At 45.5% G+C, this 13,919-nt stretch overlaps 4 protein-coding genes across 6 annotated transcripts; 2 read left to right on the top strand and 2 right to left on the bottom strand.

Annotated features, from left to right (window-relative positions):
* Positions 1-140: 140 nt before the first annotated feature.
* Positions 141-4,074, bottom strand: kbtbd4 (kelch repeat and BTB (POZ) domain containing 4). Of its 2 annotated transcripts, XM_076019303.1 has the most exons (5): positions 3,995-4,074; positions 2,991-3,453; positions 2,745-2,886; positions 2,078-2,184; positions 141-1,972 (listed from the first exon to the last, which is right to left on the bottom strand). In XM_076019303.1, the coding sequence occupies exons 2-5, from the start codon at positions 3,435-3,437 to the stop codon at positions 1,112-1,114; spliced, it is 1,557 nt and encodes a 518-aa protein (XP_075875418.1). In that variant the 5' UTR covers positions 3,438-3,453; positions 3,995-4,074; the 3' UTR covers positions 141-1,111. The 2 variants fall into 2 exon arrangements, with proteins under 2 accessions (XP_075875418.1, XP_075875417.1); XM_076019302.1 differs by lacking the exon at positions 3,995-4,074 and having other exon boundaries at positions 2,991-3,950.
* A 582-nt stretch (positions 4,075-4,656) lies between these two features.
* On the top strand, positions 4,657-5,557 carry LOC142883957 (protein FAM180A). Its single transcript, XM_076019300.1, has 3 exons — positions 4,657-4,811; positions 4,953-5,017; positions 5,146-5,557. Exons 1-3 carry the CDS (start codon positions 4,751-4,753, stop codon positions 5,494-5,496), a joined length of 477 nt encoding a protein of 158 aa, XP_075875415.1. The 5' UTR covers positions 4,657-4,750; the 3' UTR covers positions 5,497-5,557.
* Positions 5,558-5,596: 39 nt separating this feature from the next.
* Positions 5,597-11,940, bottom strand: ddb2 (damage-specific DNA binding protein 2). Of its 2 annotated transcripts, none has more exons than XM_076019297.1 (11): positions 11,847-11,940; positions 9,171-9,302; positions 8,979-9,091; positions 7,947-8,138; positions 7,323-7,489; positions 7,110-7,209; positions 6,835-7,012; positions 6,609-6,754; positions 6,261-6,416; positions 6,120-6,165; positions 5,597-6,027 (listed from the first exon to the last, which is right to left on the bottom strand). In XM_076019297.1, exons 2-11 carry the CDS (start codon positions 9,292-9,294, stop codon positions 5,774-5,776), a joined length of 1,476 nt encoding a protein of 491 aa, XP_075875412.1. In that variant the 5' UTR covers positions 9,295-9,302; positions 11,847-11,940; the 3' UTR covers positions 5,597-5,773. The 2 variants fall into 2 exon arrangements, with proteins under 2 accessions (XP_075875412.1, XP_075875411.1); XM_076019296.1 differs by lacking the exon at positions 11,847-11,940 and adding an exon at positions 9,369-9,696.
* On the top strand, positions 10,264-13,800 carry coq9 (coenzyme Q9 homolog (S. cerevisiae)). The gene is made up of 9 exons (XM_076019298.1): positions 10,264-10,396; positions 11,522-11,744; positions 11,865-12,000; positions 12,148-12,290; positions 12,422-12,506; positions 12,602-12,706; positions 13,025-13,180; positions 13,282-13,335; positions 13,441-13,800. The coding sequence occupies exons 1-9, from the start codon at positions 10,339-10,341 to the stop codon at positions 13,474-13,476; spliced, it is 996 nt and encodes a 331-aa protein (XP_075875413.1). The 5' UTR covers positions 10,264-10,338; the 3' UTR covers positions 13,477-13,800.
* Positions 13,801-13,919: the final 119 nt, after the last annotated feature.

Here is a 13,919-nt window from a genome sequence, read left to right as displayed (position 1 = left end):
AAATACTGTGGACACAGGACGGCGGCTGACGTTGTTGACACAGAACCTTCACGTGCATCACTTCTAAATGCGTCACTGTTAAAACTGTGGGACTGAAATATCGCATATCCAAGAAAGAAAGAAACACACACACACACATATTTCATTGTTTGATTAACTTCCATACAGTATTTTAATTACAGTGCTTAATTACTTATTAATTATACCAGTTTTCAAATTTCAATTTTTCATTCCAAGAGTCTAGTGGAGCAGTCTTGCATTACTGATAACCCCCCCTAAAGAGTGTAAGGCTACAGATAAGAATAAGAATAATGAATTCTCTGTTTACAGCGCTCCATAAAAATGCTTGTTTTCAGCTAAAACTGACGCCTCATTGAGTCTTATACACATGTAGAAGGTGGCAAACACTGGGTGGCAGTAAGGGGGGGGGGGCTCAGCGGGTAGAGAGATCACCTGGCTGGACATGCTGTCAGTAGCACTGCCCTATGTGACATCACAAAGGGCTGATTTCAAGGACTCTTTTTTTTCAGATTTATGGGAAGTTCACAGGCAGGCTAGAGAAACACTACTATAAAATATAAAAAATAAAGTGAAAATTTGCATTATATGGGAATATTTAATGCATAAATAAGAAAACAAACGGTGACGGCTTGAAGCTACAGAGCTATCTTGAACATGTGTTGACATTTAAACTTGACCATCTCACATTAAAAAATAAACTCTTTTGCAAGTTTTTAAAAAAAACACATTCTGTATTCACTTTTATACACATTTGACTTTGACATCTATAATAATGAGTCTCTGTACGACACCATACTTATCGGATCACACACACGGTGTATACTGAAAGATGACTGATGATCAGGAACTGATGTGTGTCAATGAGGAGACCGGTATGGGAAAACTTGACTTGATTCACAAGGTTACAGCTTCACCTCACCGAAAACGAAGAGAAAAAAAGAGATCCACGGCACAGTGCAACACAAGTGCCACGTACTCACACGGCACGGCAAAGTGCAGTTGCCCGCCGTGCGAGTGAAACAGGACGAACGGCCTAGGGCCGACGAAACTCACTTTGGCCCTCCCGTCAAGTCTGCGGCGCCAACGCAACTCAGGCCAGGACAAACTGCCAGTTCGTGAGCAGGATCTTGATCCCCCTGATGACGGAGACGACGGACGTGGCCGGGTTGAACTTGAGCGTGTTGGCGTCGCCCTTCTTGCACTTGTCGCGGAAGACGTAGATGCAGCCGTTGCAGCTGGCCACCTTCCACAGCGACGGCACGCAGCTCCACACCTCCGGGAAGCGCAGGCGCGTGAAGCTCTCCAGCAGCGGGTTGTAGCACACCAGCGAGTCGCCCTCGGCCACCACGAAGATCACGTCCATGTGCACGGCGGCGTGCATGCGGCCGGCGAACGGCAGCATGTACGGCTTGATGTGGCACCTCTGCGACGCCGTGTCGAAGCACTGGATGAGCCGCGACGGCTTGGTGAAGAAGTCCATGTCGTTCTCCTCGCCGCCCAGCAGGTAGATGGTGCCGCCCAGGTTGACGCCGGCCGCCCCGGACACGCCCGTGTCCAGCTGGTTGGTCTCCGTCCACACGTTGTCCTTCACCGTGTAGTAGATGACGGCGTTGGACAGGGTGTCCTGCAGCGTCTTGCCGCCCAGCGAGTAGACGGCGTCCTCGGCCGGGACGGACACCATGGTGTGGTGGAGGCGGTCCCGGGGCAGCGGGGCGCAGCGCTCCCAGTCCATGGTGTGCATGTTGCACTTCCACATGCGCCGCGGGATGGAGCCGCCCACCACGTACAGGTCCCCGCCGTGCTTGCAGGCCGCCGTGATCTGGTGGCACAGGCTGTTCTGCCCGCTCACGGTGACGGCGTCGTCCTCGTCGCAGTGCAGCGACACGGCCACCGAGTGGGTGCGGCTCTCCTCCTTACCGATCAGGTATATGTGGACTTTCTCTCCGATTTCCTGTTGACGCACGAGGCACGTTTGATTTTGACATTAACAGGAAAGTGTGAGCAAATTGTGCAACGACGACGTCTCAAATGTAGGAGGAAAAAAACAACAAAAAACCTTGAGGTTTTCTTGGAGGATACAGGAAAACTCCTCTCTTTCCACCTTGTTGTGATTTATCCAGGACTCAATGGCCGTTGTTGGATTCTGGGAGGTCGGAACTCCATCTGTGCAAAATCGACATTTTGAACATTTTTAGAAGTCATTTCAATTATCTTGATTTCCACTGACAAAATTTCATAACTTTTCATGACTTTTCCATGATCTTGTATGAAATTTCCATGACCTTAACACAACCTATAAATACTGAATATTTATAGAGACAAGACAAGACGTGAACCTTTGCTAATTACCCTGTGGAATAGCAATTCCTTAAAACATAAAGGTAATTGTAGGTGAAATCTGACGGTGACCATTTAGACAAAACTCGTTTTAGGCTTTATTCTGTTCACAGAGTCGTAGTAAATATATATATATACATATATATATATATGTATACATATATATACAATTGCCCATTTTTTTTTAAAACTTTCAGTGATTTTACAAAATCCTCTGACTTTTCCGGGCCTGGATAATGGCATTCGCAAATTCAATGATTCTTCCAGGTTTTCCGTGACTATGGGAACCGTGTAAAGAGAAGTTTCAAAGTGTAGTGTAGCTTCACGTGAATCCAAAATACACAAATTCCAGGTTCCCAGAGTGGCAGGACTGTTAGAACAGATACCTTTAACGATGTCCAGGAGCAAACAGAGCGGAAGATTGAGGAATTCTTCTGTCTGATGGAGCTGAGCCAAGTGGATTTTGGCACAGTGCTTGGCTGCAGTGTACAACTCCTGGTCGCTGTGTCTGTCTGCCAGCCACAACACCTGGATGAAGAAAAAAAGAAAGAAACATGCCATCATTAAACCTCTTCACCCGAAAGTTATGAGCCCGAGAAGACTCCAGATCTTGTGAGACGAGACGGAATCACCTGCAGGCAGTTCTTGACCTCGACGGTCCGCGAGAGGAAGCGGGAGCACTCCTCAAACAGCGAGGTCAGGTGATACATGTCCGCCATCTCGTAGGTGTCCTGCAGCTCCTCCACCCGCAGTTTGATGGTGCCGTGGTAGATGTAGCCGATCAGCAGCTGGAAGACGGTGGCGCTGACGTCCTTCAGCTCGATGGAGCGGTTGTAGGACTCCTTGAGGTTGGACGTGAACATGGAGCGGAAGAAGCTGCTCTGCGCCGACAGCACCAGCCGGTGCAGGTGGAACTCTCGGCCGTCCACGGTGACGGTGACGTCGGCGAACAGGCCGTCCTCCAGAGAGAGGTCCATGATGCTCTTCACCACGCGGCTGGAGTGGGAGCGGTCGGTGAAGGTGTACCCCAGGAAGTAGTTCTCCTCGACACTGAAGCCCCGCTCCTCATTTAGCTCCATCTTTGTTGCTGCTTGCCTGACAAAAGCGACAATGCAATCACACACAGCCAAAGACATGAATACCTTCGGTTTAAACTAATAGACTAAGACCCACACAGATATAAATATTATCAAAAGAATTGTTATTTTTCCACAGCCTAATGCCTGTTTGTGTATTTATCAGAATACTTAATGACAACAACAATTAGTTAGTGGGCTTTTACTCTGCAAATGGCTGTGTACTCAATAAAGTTAGATCTTTGATCTCCAGCGTATATAAAAACGTAACCTTAAATTACGACAATAAAATATCTAACTTAAAAACTAGCAGTCAAATCTCAAAGTCTTGGCATCGTTTTAGCGACGTTCAACAACATTGCACTGGATTATTGTGCCTCCTTGCTGCTGTGTTGTTTACTACTACGCTGAGCTTCGGTGCAAGACTGCCGCTAGCGCTAGGTGCTAACGTTTCCTCGATTGTAATTTCTATGGTCAATTCATGGAGTCAGTCAAAAAAAATGGCGAAATGAAGAAAATATGATGACAAACTGTGCGAGCGTAGAAAAATGTGGGGTTACCTCAGTAATTCACTACTTTACCATTCGGAGGGGAGCGGTTAACCTTTTCACCGGAAGTAAACAAACTTTTTCACAAGGCCATGTCGCACTGAAATCAAAGTGCCATCTTGTGGCGTAACTGCGCAACTTCACTTATTTTTTTTATATTTTTTTTTCTTCCTTTTGGCGCTTTGGAAATTTGAAGGGAAAAAAATGCTCATTAAAAAACTTTGACATTGTGTCTAGTTAAATTTGACTTTCAGACCTTGCTTTAACTAAAGTAAACATTCTATGTGAAACATAACTTGTTAATTAATATATAGTTGTTGTTTTTTACTCTGATATACTATATCATATAGACAGATACATAATTAGATGTTTTGGACATGTATAGATTTATAGTTTCAAACATATCTCAGAATTGGCAAGTCAAAAAAAATCTTTTGTCACATTAAGGTGTCACCCTAAAATCTAAAATGGCATATTTCCATCTAAGAAACCAAACCAGTGTCAGAGTTGATGATAATGCATATATAGATGTATGTAGGTCTTGTAAACCTTGATTCCTGCTTGCACAGAGCCCTGCACATTGAGGATGAAAAGAGGCAGGAATTTACTTTGTCTGTTCTGCACTGCAGCCAGTTGGCCATTGGTCCCTTTTTCCAAGTTGAAAAAAAAGTGAAGGTACTCTTGAGTTTTTTCTTGCGCTCACGGAAGAGAAGGCAGAGAAAAGAATGCAGTGATTCCTGGCTGGTTTAAAACACAGGCAGAACGAAAATGCATCCTAAGGTCTGCTCTCGTGTCATCCTGTGCCTGCTCTTTCAGCAGGTGCTGCCAGGTGAGTACAATCTATAACTTCTGATAGCCGTGTATAAAAATGAATCCATGTTTTGTGATGATAACGCATACCAGCATAACCAGGGACAGACCTGCTAAAGTCTGCAGCATTCCAGATCGACCTAATATTTTTCTACTTTAGGAGTGACAGTGATCAGTAATCCATCTCTTCAAAAATCGATCGCTGATGCAAACATCTTGTACGAGGTATTCTCTTCAAAAGTCGACTTTTATTTTCTGTCCCGCGCGTCGACCGTCTGATTAACACGTCGCTATTTACACGTCGCTGTTTACACGTCACTGTTTACACGTCACTGTTTACACCCTGCGCTCAGATCTTGGTGTCTGGGGTGGAGCTGGACCGGGACAACAACATCGTGCTGCTGGACCAGGAGCTGGCGTCCATGAGGTCAGGGCGAGCCTTCCTCTCTCAGATCAACGACGGCATCCCCAGAGGACACAGCTCCATGGGGCAGATGGCGATCGAGCTGGAGAGCCAGAGGAAAAGGCAGCTGGCTCGGGATCAGTTTGACACTTTGGTCCTGAGCACGGTGTACTCGGCGCACCGGGCCCGGCGTCGGGACGGAGCGGAGGAGGACCGGGAGGCTTGGGCCACGCTGCTCCTCCAGCTGGCCAACGTCACCGTCCACGAGCTTCGCGGAACTCATCTCTTCAACTACGCCTGATAAGCTGCGTTTTCCCATCTAAGACCATCGATTCTGCATTAAATTCAGGCTTGACTCAACACTTTAATCTCTCTTTATTATTGTTTATCAAAAAAAAAAACATACGGCCAAAGAGTAGGAACACAGTAGGAAAAATGAGTGAGAAAATAGAGATAAATGTACATCAGGAATAGCTTTGCAATATTTAAAACGCACTTAACAAAAAAATATATACAAAGAGCTGATGTCACTGGAACAATAAAATACATTTTTGTACACCTTTAAAAAGCCGTAGAGCTTAGCGCTTCCTCAGCTGAGCCAGCTTTTGTTTGACACCTGCCGTCCCCTTCTTGGTTTTGGTCTCCGATTCTTCCAGAGAAGCCAGTTTCTTCCTGAGTTTCGCATCTGCAGCAGGAGCCTTGCGGTCTCTGCCGGAACGGCGCGGGCGTCTCTGAGAGCTTCGTAAAACGTCGGCGGACGTCGAGGTCTCCTCCTCCTGAGGCCCGTCGCTGATCAGCGTCTCGTTCCGGTCCCACACAAGCACCGTCACACCTGCGAGGAAGCAGAAAGCAGCTTTAGAGACTGACTGATATCCTCCTCTTCCTCCTCGTCATCAGGAAATAAATAACTATTGGAAAACTCACCCATTCCAGAGGCAATCACGTCGCCGAGTGGATTGAATTTATTGACCTGTCAACCAAGCATTTCATCATGTGTTAAACCGCAGCTTTTGTGGAATTGTGATTTTTTTTTTCTGTAGTTCTCGTTCTGTAAAATAAACTCACACTTTTGATCCCTGAAGCATCGGGATCCTGCAGCTGAAACACGAGCTCCGCTGTGTTTGAATCATAGACATCGACGGTCCTCTGATCTCCTGTGAAAACACGGTCGTCAGGGTAGCGGCCCGCCACTATCAGGTCGTAGATGGGGTGCCAGGTAGCCTTAGGATAGCAAAGTAAAAAGCATTAAACATGTTTTGATAGCATTAATCTGTAGTGTCACTATGCATTATCACAAATAGGTTCACATCTGATAAAACAGAGCCAATTTGATTCCTCAATTGGTTAAAAATCACATGAAACGACAATTTTAAATTAAAATTTGACAAGCGATGATGAAAAAAACAAACAAACCTTGATGGGCGTGAGGTGCTGAAACTGTCTGTGAGGATGCTGGATGATGTGCTGAGGCTTGGACCAATCAGAGGAGGAGTAGACCCGGATCTGGTCGTACTGGTCTGTGGTGAGCAGTTTGGAGCAGTCTACCGGGTTGAAGTAGGCTGCGACGGAGCAGGAGATGCAGTGAAGGCTTCGAGCGGCCGGAGGAGATCAGCAGACGACCGAAGTCAAGACGTCTTACCGGAGTTGACGGCTTTCTCGTGAGGAAGCTCGTGCAGGAAGCTCTTCTTGTCTTTGATGTTTCTCAGGTCCCAGAGTTTCACCGTGTGGTCGACGGAAGCGGTCGCCAGCAGCCAATCGCAGCGGGGGTTGAACTCGGCGTGGGACACTTTGGTTTTGTGCAACTTGTCGCTGAAAATCTGCACCATTTAACAAAAAAGAAATACACAAAAGTCAGAATTCAGAAAACATTGCAAGTCATAAAGTGCTCCGCTGCATGAGGGGATGACCTCTGACCTTCTTTCCGTCCAAACCGAGCAGGATGAGATGTCCCACGTTGTCTCCGGTCACCAGCATCTGCCGGCTCACGGATACGTCCACGCAGCAGTACCAGAGACTGGGAGGGAGGGAGCATAAAAAAAATAATAATCATGGCATTCAAAAAAGTAATTCTGCACACTGCAGTATTGGATAACTGCCGAGCATCAGTCTGCTTCACAGTGCTCTCACCAAACGTTGTGGTGATCGTGGCCACAGTCCTGAACCGTGGACACGACGGTGGGCGTCCGGCCCTCAAAGCTCTGCAGGGTCAACGAGCCCTCGCCAGAGGCCACGTAGACTCTGGAGAAGTCCGTCGGGCAGAACTTCATGCCGCCGATGAAGTCTCCCGCTCCGTTCTGCGCACGGGAACACAGAGGCAGGACAAAAAGGTCCCGTCCAAGAAAAGATTTGCTAGCCTGCCCATTAATCAATCAACGTCTTCAGAAAAATATTCAATGAGAAAAGTCCAGCGTTACTTCTGCTGCCTGTTCCACTTTTCAGGAAGTGCTTGCTAAAACAGGCTGTACTGGAAGCCAGCCCTTTGTGATGTCACAAAGTGTACTGATGCTTCTGCAGGGTTCGTAAAACCCACTCAGGCCAGCTACTCTGTTTTTTCTCCCTTTCAAACAAGAGGAGGGTAACAAGTTCTAGCATCCACGAGATGAAAAATTCCTGTGACCGTGTCTGCGACTCCCATCGAAGCAGCGGCAAATACGTCAGGAAAAAGGGGAGAGACCCCCGCCGTGGCCGTCGAGGAAACCTTGTGGTTTCACTGGGCGGGACAGTAAACTGGAGCGGCACGTAGGATCTCACCCCTCGGATGAAGGTCTTCTTGGAGGGAACCTCAAAGTCCCACAGGTACAGGTCTCCCCCCTTGGAGCCCACGGCCACGGTGGAGGGGTGCGTGGGATGCCACTCCAGGCAGGTGATCCTGCGGTCGAACGGGCTGGTGGCGCCGTGGAAGTGGTACGACGACAGAGAGCGAACAAACGGCTCCTGCAGACACTGCAGAGGGAGAGTGGAGTGGAGTTAGATGTCCTGCAAGTGGACACCAGGACAAAGTGTATCTGCACAACAAGTATGTATGTGTATAGGTACAAGGGCAGCGGACCAAGGTCCCCAAAGGCTGCCCCTCGTGATTTTTGAGGAGGACAAAGCCGTTGGCACTCAGACTGTGGCGCTTTCTGAACTGAAACGCCTGTGTGTGTCTGTGTGGCATGTGCCTATGTTGCTGAGGTTGTTTTTTCCCCCCCAGTCCCCACACTGTACTCTCATACGGAAGAGGATTAGGGCCACAAGAAGAAAAAAAAAATTAAGATTAAGGTTAAAATTTCAAGATTAAAGTTGACATTTCAAGAATAAAATTGTCGTTAAAAAAAAGTGACAATTTGCAATTAAGGTCAATGTGAAGTAAGTCAAAATGTCAGGAATAAAGTCGAAAGGCTCTGCTCACAAGTCAAGTGGAGTGCTTCAAAATTTTCGTGAATAAAGCAGAAATTGAAGTGGATGGTGGATTAACCAGCTACCCACAGTTAAAAGTAAACTGCTGAAAGCAGGTCTATGCCACAAAGTTCACCCACAGATATCAGGAAACGAAAATGGATTTTGTTCAACTTAAAAGTCGAAATGAAAACTTCAATAAATTGTGAGTTTTGGAAGCAAAAGTACAGGGGATATTTTTTTTTTTAAATAGCCAGTTTAAGATATATATTATTGATAAAACATAAGAAACTTTTGAACAAAAAGACATTTGTATCTTATTAAATCTTAATCATATTCTGATCAAATACACGGCAGGTAGACTCTCTCTTTCTTTGCAGGTTGAGTCCCACCGTGCAGACCCACCTGTCTCATCTGGGAGTGCAGACTCTGACCCAGGCTGCTCCTATAGATGTAGTGCAGGATGTTGCCTCCGTATCCAGCTCTCTTCTGGACCGGTGCAGACCTGACAGGAGGCCCTGCGTCAAACAGAAACAGACAGTCGTGTCACTTACCTGCACACAGGCGGGAAATGAAACGTCGACGTCACCTACACACCTTGTTTCGGAGATGTCCCCTCTTTTTTGTCTCGTAGTTTCTTGGAAAGTGTCGGAGCAGAGCTGCTGCCCCCAGCCGCTCTTTTCCGCGAACTTCCATTCGATTCCTTCGGATTCTTCTTCATTTCTGCCTCTGTGAAAAGACCCTGATCGTTAGGAAAGCCAGAGATTCCATTGTGAGTGAGTGCCAGCAGCTTACCTCTTGTTTATAACGTTTCATGCAGCAAACCAGAGGCAGGAACTGTCGTTTGCGTAACGCCGCGATACACGTGAGGGTGTGAATGGCTGCAATATCCAATGTTTTGTAACTTGTGTGCAGTACTGCTGGAGGCCGCCAGGTGAAGCGAAATGAGCGGAGGGACAGAGGGGAAAATTCCGACTGATGATGAAAGTTGCTTGACATTTGTAATTGAAATGTGACGTAAAAATAGATAAATTTCAATTTTGTCCAACAACTTTTGCCATTTTGCGTGGGCGTACTCTTAACTAATAAAATTATTGCTTAAAACTGCCTATAATAACACCTTATATTTTGTTTTTTAAATAAATATGTCGCTGTATTTTGATTATTAGCTCTTTCCCTGTGGAATATCCATTCTTTGAATACGCTGGTGTTTGCTTGTGTTTTACAAGTAAAATTATCGTTTTGGGGCTCATTCAAAAATAACAATAACATATTATTTTTATGATTTCACCCCCAATTAACTATGTTTTGATTTGATTTTCACACATGTCCCAGTGCCTGACGCTTCGTGTTTCCGCTGTCACTATAACGCATAACTTACATTTTTATTATGAAGTCCGTCTGAAAGATCGATTGAAAGCATTAAGGCAAATAAAGTGAGAAATACATATTCCGGTTTGTTATTCCAAAATAAAAACATGCTCTATTTGCTTCTCGCTATTTGGTCGAAACACTTCGAGTTTTAAACTAATAAAAACTAATGAACATATTTTTTTTCGCGTTTCAAAAACATGAACTTCAATCACTTTGATTAGTGTCGTTCATAATTCACGCGTTTTGTTGTTAGTTTAAGACAGCGTGCTCATATTTTGGTCTCATTCTTGCCAACTTGACGAAAGATTCCCAACCTGGTCCCACAAAAGTGACGTATTACGTTCTAAGGGGAGAAAAAAAAAATACCCCTCTGTCAGTGCTGCAGCTGAACATGGCGGCGCTGCTGAGAGGGCTACGTGCTGGAAGGGCACTTCGGGGGCTGGGCAGCGGTAAGACAGTGCTGTGTGACAGTTGTTGTTGGAGGCACGTCGGCAGCGGACAGTTTGTTCAACCGATAAGACTGTATTTACAGTCTTTTAGGAGTTAAAGCGGGGGAAAACTCGGTAGAATTGTTGCTAGCTTTATCCGTGCTAATGTCACTTGTCACAGAAGGTGATTTTAGAGGACAGAGTTGGAGGTAAATTATGACGGCTGGTGTTTCCATAACATAAAAAACAGTCTAATGGTTGTAGAGTGACTTGGCGCCATGGTTTCATTCTCCTCAAAACAGGCATTGCACTGTAAACACGGTCACGTTGGGCGTTCTGTCCATCTACGTTATGCAAGCTGCCTGTGTATGTTTCTCTTAAAATTGTCTATATATAGCCAGCGTTTTCTTCAGTGACCACGCCAATGCTGTTGACTCCCTACTGTAAGATCGCATGTTGTAAACTCTTTTAAAGATTGAGTATTGTATTTAGAGTACACGTTTGTCAGCCAGTCAGTTGCACGGTGACTGTGAAAGTGGCAACAGAGTGAAAGTGACCATTTACATATTTGGTTGCAAGCGGGGGAAACAAAATCTGATCTCACAGCTTGCAGAAGCCCTCCCATGCGGGCTGCTGTTTAAAATGTCGAATAACAATAACAATGAGAGTAGTAGCAGTTTCAACTAAATCATGCGTATGGGAACTTAACACACTGTCTGCTGCATTTGGGTACATTTGGCAAAAACATTTTTTTTTAAACTAAATTAAAACAAAAAAAAATGTTTTGTGAAAATGTGAAAACAACTTGAATTGTGCTTACAGACAGAGGGTTTAGCAAGAACTACAAACTCAATGACTACACATGAGTGCACAATACATGAAACCAGATTTGCATATCATCAAATGTGGACCCCCCCCTTAAAAAAAGAATGAGGTATTTCTAATTCATACTTTCTTGGACTGAAAAAATCTGATTCAACACACATTTGTGAGCTAACAATGTCCAAAAAATTCAGTAAATGATGGTGATGTTTAGTTCAACTAAGAACGGATATTACATCTGGTTATCATGTCGTTCGCCATCCACATTATCCTTGTGAAATAATACATTTTCCTTCATCTGCTTCTTTATATTTCCTTCTGCAGTGGTAGCTGCACCCGCATCCACAAAGCCCCAGTGCTGCAGCCTGAGTAGAGGCTTCCACCGCGCCGTACCCAGGTTTCAGGACGAATCAAGATCTGACAAACCCTCTTCCACCTATCATGAACACTACCAGGCTCACTCTGCCAAGCAGGATACGGCAGCAGCCTCCCATGAGGACTCGGCCTCTGAAGCTGCAGCTGAGGAGGCTTACGGGGCAAACACAAGGTCAGTCGAAACAACAGTACTGCGCAACGTGATTATAAAACACCACAATGTCCTGCACAGTTTCTAAAGCATGTAGACTGTAAGACCCAGCTTGAATCTTACTGTTGTGTGTGTTGGTAGTTACCAGGACCAGAGTGGAGAGCACGGGGAGGAGTATGAGACAGAGGAGCAGCTTCAAGTACGAATCCTTAATGCTGCCCTAGAGTTTGTTCCACTCCACGGCTGGTCAGTAGAAGCTATTGCCTCCGGGGCTGAAGTGAGTACCTGCAAAGTTTCAGAGTAAAACATACAACAATTAAGACACCGTGTGTTTTCTCAGACTGATTTCTGGATTTTTGAAAAAATATTAACGTATTCATAATTAATTCATTCTATGTTGTCGTGACTGATGTCATGTTTCCAGTCACTGGGCCTCTCCACTGCCTCCTCGGGAATGTTCACCAATGGAGCTGGAGATTTGGTCCTTCACTTCATCGCACAGTGCAACTCACAGCTGACAGACACCCTGGCTGAAGAACACAAGCAGCTCCAGCTGGGCCAGTCAGAGTAAGTGCACACACGGCCTCAGTTCGCCTGTATACTGACCGAAGGTTTCTCATTGTGACTTGTCCGCTATCTCAATCCAAATCTTCACTGGTGTTTGTAATATGACGGTGAGCTTTTTGACTCGATTCCAGACGAAAGAAGACTGCAGACTTTCTCAGAGATGCCGTGGAGACCAGACTGAGGATGTACATCCCCTACATTGAGTCATGGCCCCAGGTGCACTGAGCCTGTTACGCACCATAAACGTCAGCGTCGTCGGGATACAAACACGGGCTGGATCTGACTCTTTGACCTCGTGTGCTTGTCCTCAGGCAATGAGCATCCTGCTCCTTCCTCACAACATCCCCGACAGCCTGAAGCACCTCTCCAACCTGATGGACGACATCTGGTACTACGCTGGAGACCGATCCACAGACGTGAGTGGGTCCCACCGTCCTAGATCCCCTCCTTCTTCCACTCATACCTTCCTGTCCCCTTTCCATCACCACCCACGCAATCTCAGGCCTGCCACCTCCCAGGTTACCGTCTACCATCTCATCAGAACGTTTCACATAAAATTCCTTTCTGAAAATGTGTAAAAATGTTCCAGGTGCAAATGACCTTTGCAAAATTGTTGTCTGACCGTTCTCTAAGATTTATATTTAAATTTAAATTTTTTTGTTGCTCTCATCAGTCTTAGCATTGTTATGTAATGTGAACATGTTATGTTACACCCCCCACTCTTTTTATTGTAGATGAACTGGTACACTAAACGGGCTGCGCTGACGGGCATCTACAACACCACAGAGCTGGTGATGCTTCAGGACTCGTCTCCAGACTTTAAGGACACCTGGACCTTTCTTGACAACCGCATTCAGGATGTAGTGAACATGGCCAGCACAGCCAAACAGGCAAAGAGCGACCTCTCCCAGAATCCTTTTGACACTCCCATAGGGAATACGCGTAGTCTTTCGCCTAACATATTTTTTTCCCGTCCTTCTTTGCTCTCCAGGTGCAGTCAACTGGTGAAGCAGTCGTGCAGGGTGTCATGGGAGCTGCTATCACAGTAGGTTTTGCATTACATTGTGTCCTTCACACACTTGCCTTTATCTAGTCTTGATTTGTGAAATACATGCTTTCAAACGTGTCTCTTTATCTCTGTGTTTTGCAGCTGAAAAATCTCACAGGAATGAATCAGAGACGATGATTTGTCTTCAACCTCCCTTCCACTGATCTTGACATTGTGGTTTATCACATGAGCTGAAGATCAATTTTGTGTTGCTCTTGTTTCATCTTCACTGCGTCAGCAAGAGAGTGTGGGATTATTTTTTTTAAGAGAAAGCTATGGATAAGACAGATGTTGACAGCTGTCATTTTGTTCTCACCTAGAGACAGAGTGGCTTCATTAATGGTCTCCCAGATGTGTAAGATTTCACTCTTCTGCTGATTTCTTTTTTCCTTTATGTGTAAAGGACTCCAAAACTGTATTTTTGTTGACAAGCTGCAATAAAGTAGTTGCAATTGTGTACAATATGTGTTTGTTCCTGAATGTGACACTATTAGAATAAAAAAAACAAAAAAACAAAAACAAAAACGCTTTAGTAGAAAGATTAAAGTCACAGTTCTTGTAAAAGTTTCCAGTGCAGGTTC

Source organism: Nelusetta ayraudi, unplaced genomic scaffold (assembly GCF_046127955.1).
Source record: "Nelusetta ayraudi isolate G7.1 ecotype Tasmania unplaced genomic scaffold, CSIRO-AGI_Nayr_v1 ptg000009l, whole genome shotgun sequence".
Lineage (NCBI taxonomy): Eukaryota > Metazoa > Chordata > Actinopteri > Tetraodontiformes > Monacanthidae > Nelusetta > Nelusetta ayraudi.
This window is presented reverse-complemented; position numbering and strand designations above follow the sequence as displayed.

Coding starts and splice junctions, on each gene's coding strand:
- coq9 (XM_076019298.1), top strand. CDS start 10,339: ATGGCGGCGCTGCTGAGAGGGCTACGTGCTGGAAGGGCACTTCGGGGG. Junction 12,507..12,601: donor ACATTGAGTCATGGCCCCAG/GTGCACTGAGCC, acceptor GCTTGTCCTCAG/GCAATGAGCATCCTGCTCCT. Junction 13,181..13,281: donor TGGCCAGCACAGCCAAACAG/GCAAAGAGCGAC, acceptor TTTGCTCTCCAG/GTGCAGTCAACTGGTGAAGC.
- LOC142883957 (XM_076019300.1), top strand. CDS start 4,751: ATGCATCCTAAGGTCTGCTCTCGTGTCATCCTGTGCCTGCTCTTTCAG. Junction 4,812..4,952: donor CTTTCAGCAGGTGCTGCCAG/GTGAGTACAATC, acceptor TTTCTACTTTAG/GAGTGACAGTGATCAGTAAT. Junction 5,018..5,145: donor ATGCAAACATCTTGTACGAG/GTATTCTCTTCA, acceptor CCCTGCGCTCAG/ATCTTGGTGTCTGGGGTGGA.
- kbtbd4 (XM_076019302.1), bottom strand. CDS start 3,494: ATGTCTTTGGCTGTGTGTGATTGCATTGTCGCTTTTGTCAGGCAAGCA. Junction 2,887..2,990: donor AGGTCAAGAACTGCCTGCAG/GTGATTCCGTCT, acceptor TTCTTCATCCAG/GTGTTGTGGCTGGCAGACAG. Junction 1,973..2,077: donor TCCTCCAAGAAAACCTCAAG/GTTTTTTGTTGT, acceptor GTGCGTCAACAG/GAAATCGGAGAGAAAGTCCA.
- ddb2 (XM_076019297.1), bottom strand. CDS start 9,294: ATGAAGAAGAATCCGAAGGAATCGAATGGAAGTTCGCGGAAAAGAGCG. Junction 9,092..9,170: donor GGGGACATCTCCGAAACAAG/GTGTGTAGGTGA, acceptor TGTTTGACGCAG/GGCCTCCTGTCAGGTCTGCA. Junction 7,210..7,322: donor CACGATCACCACAACGTTTG/GTGAGAGCACTG, acceptor CCTCCCTCCCAG/TCTCTGGTACTGCTGCGTGG.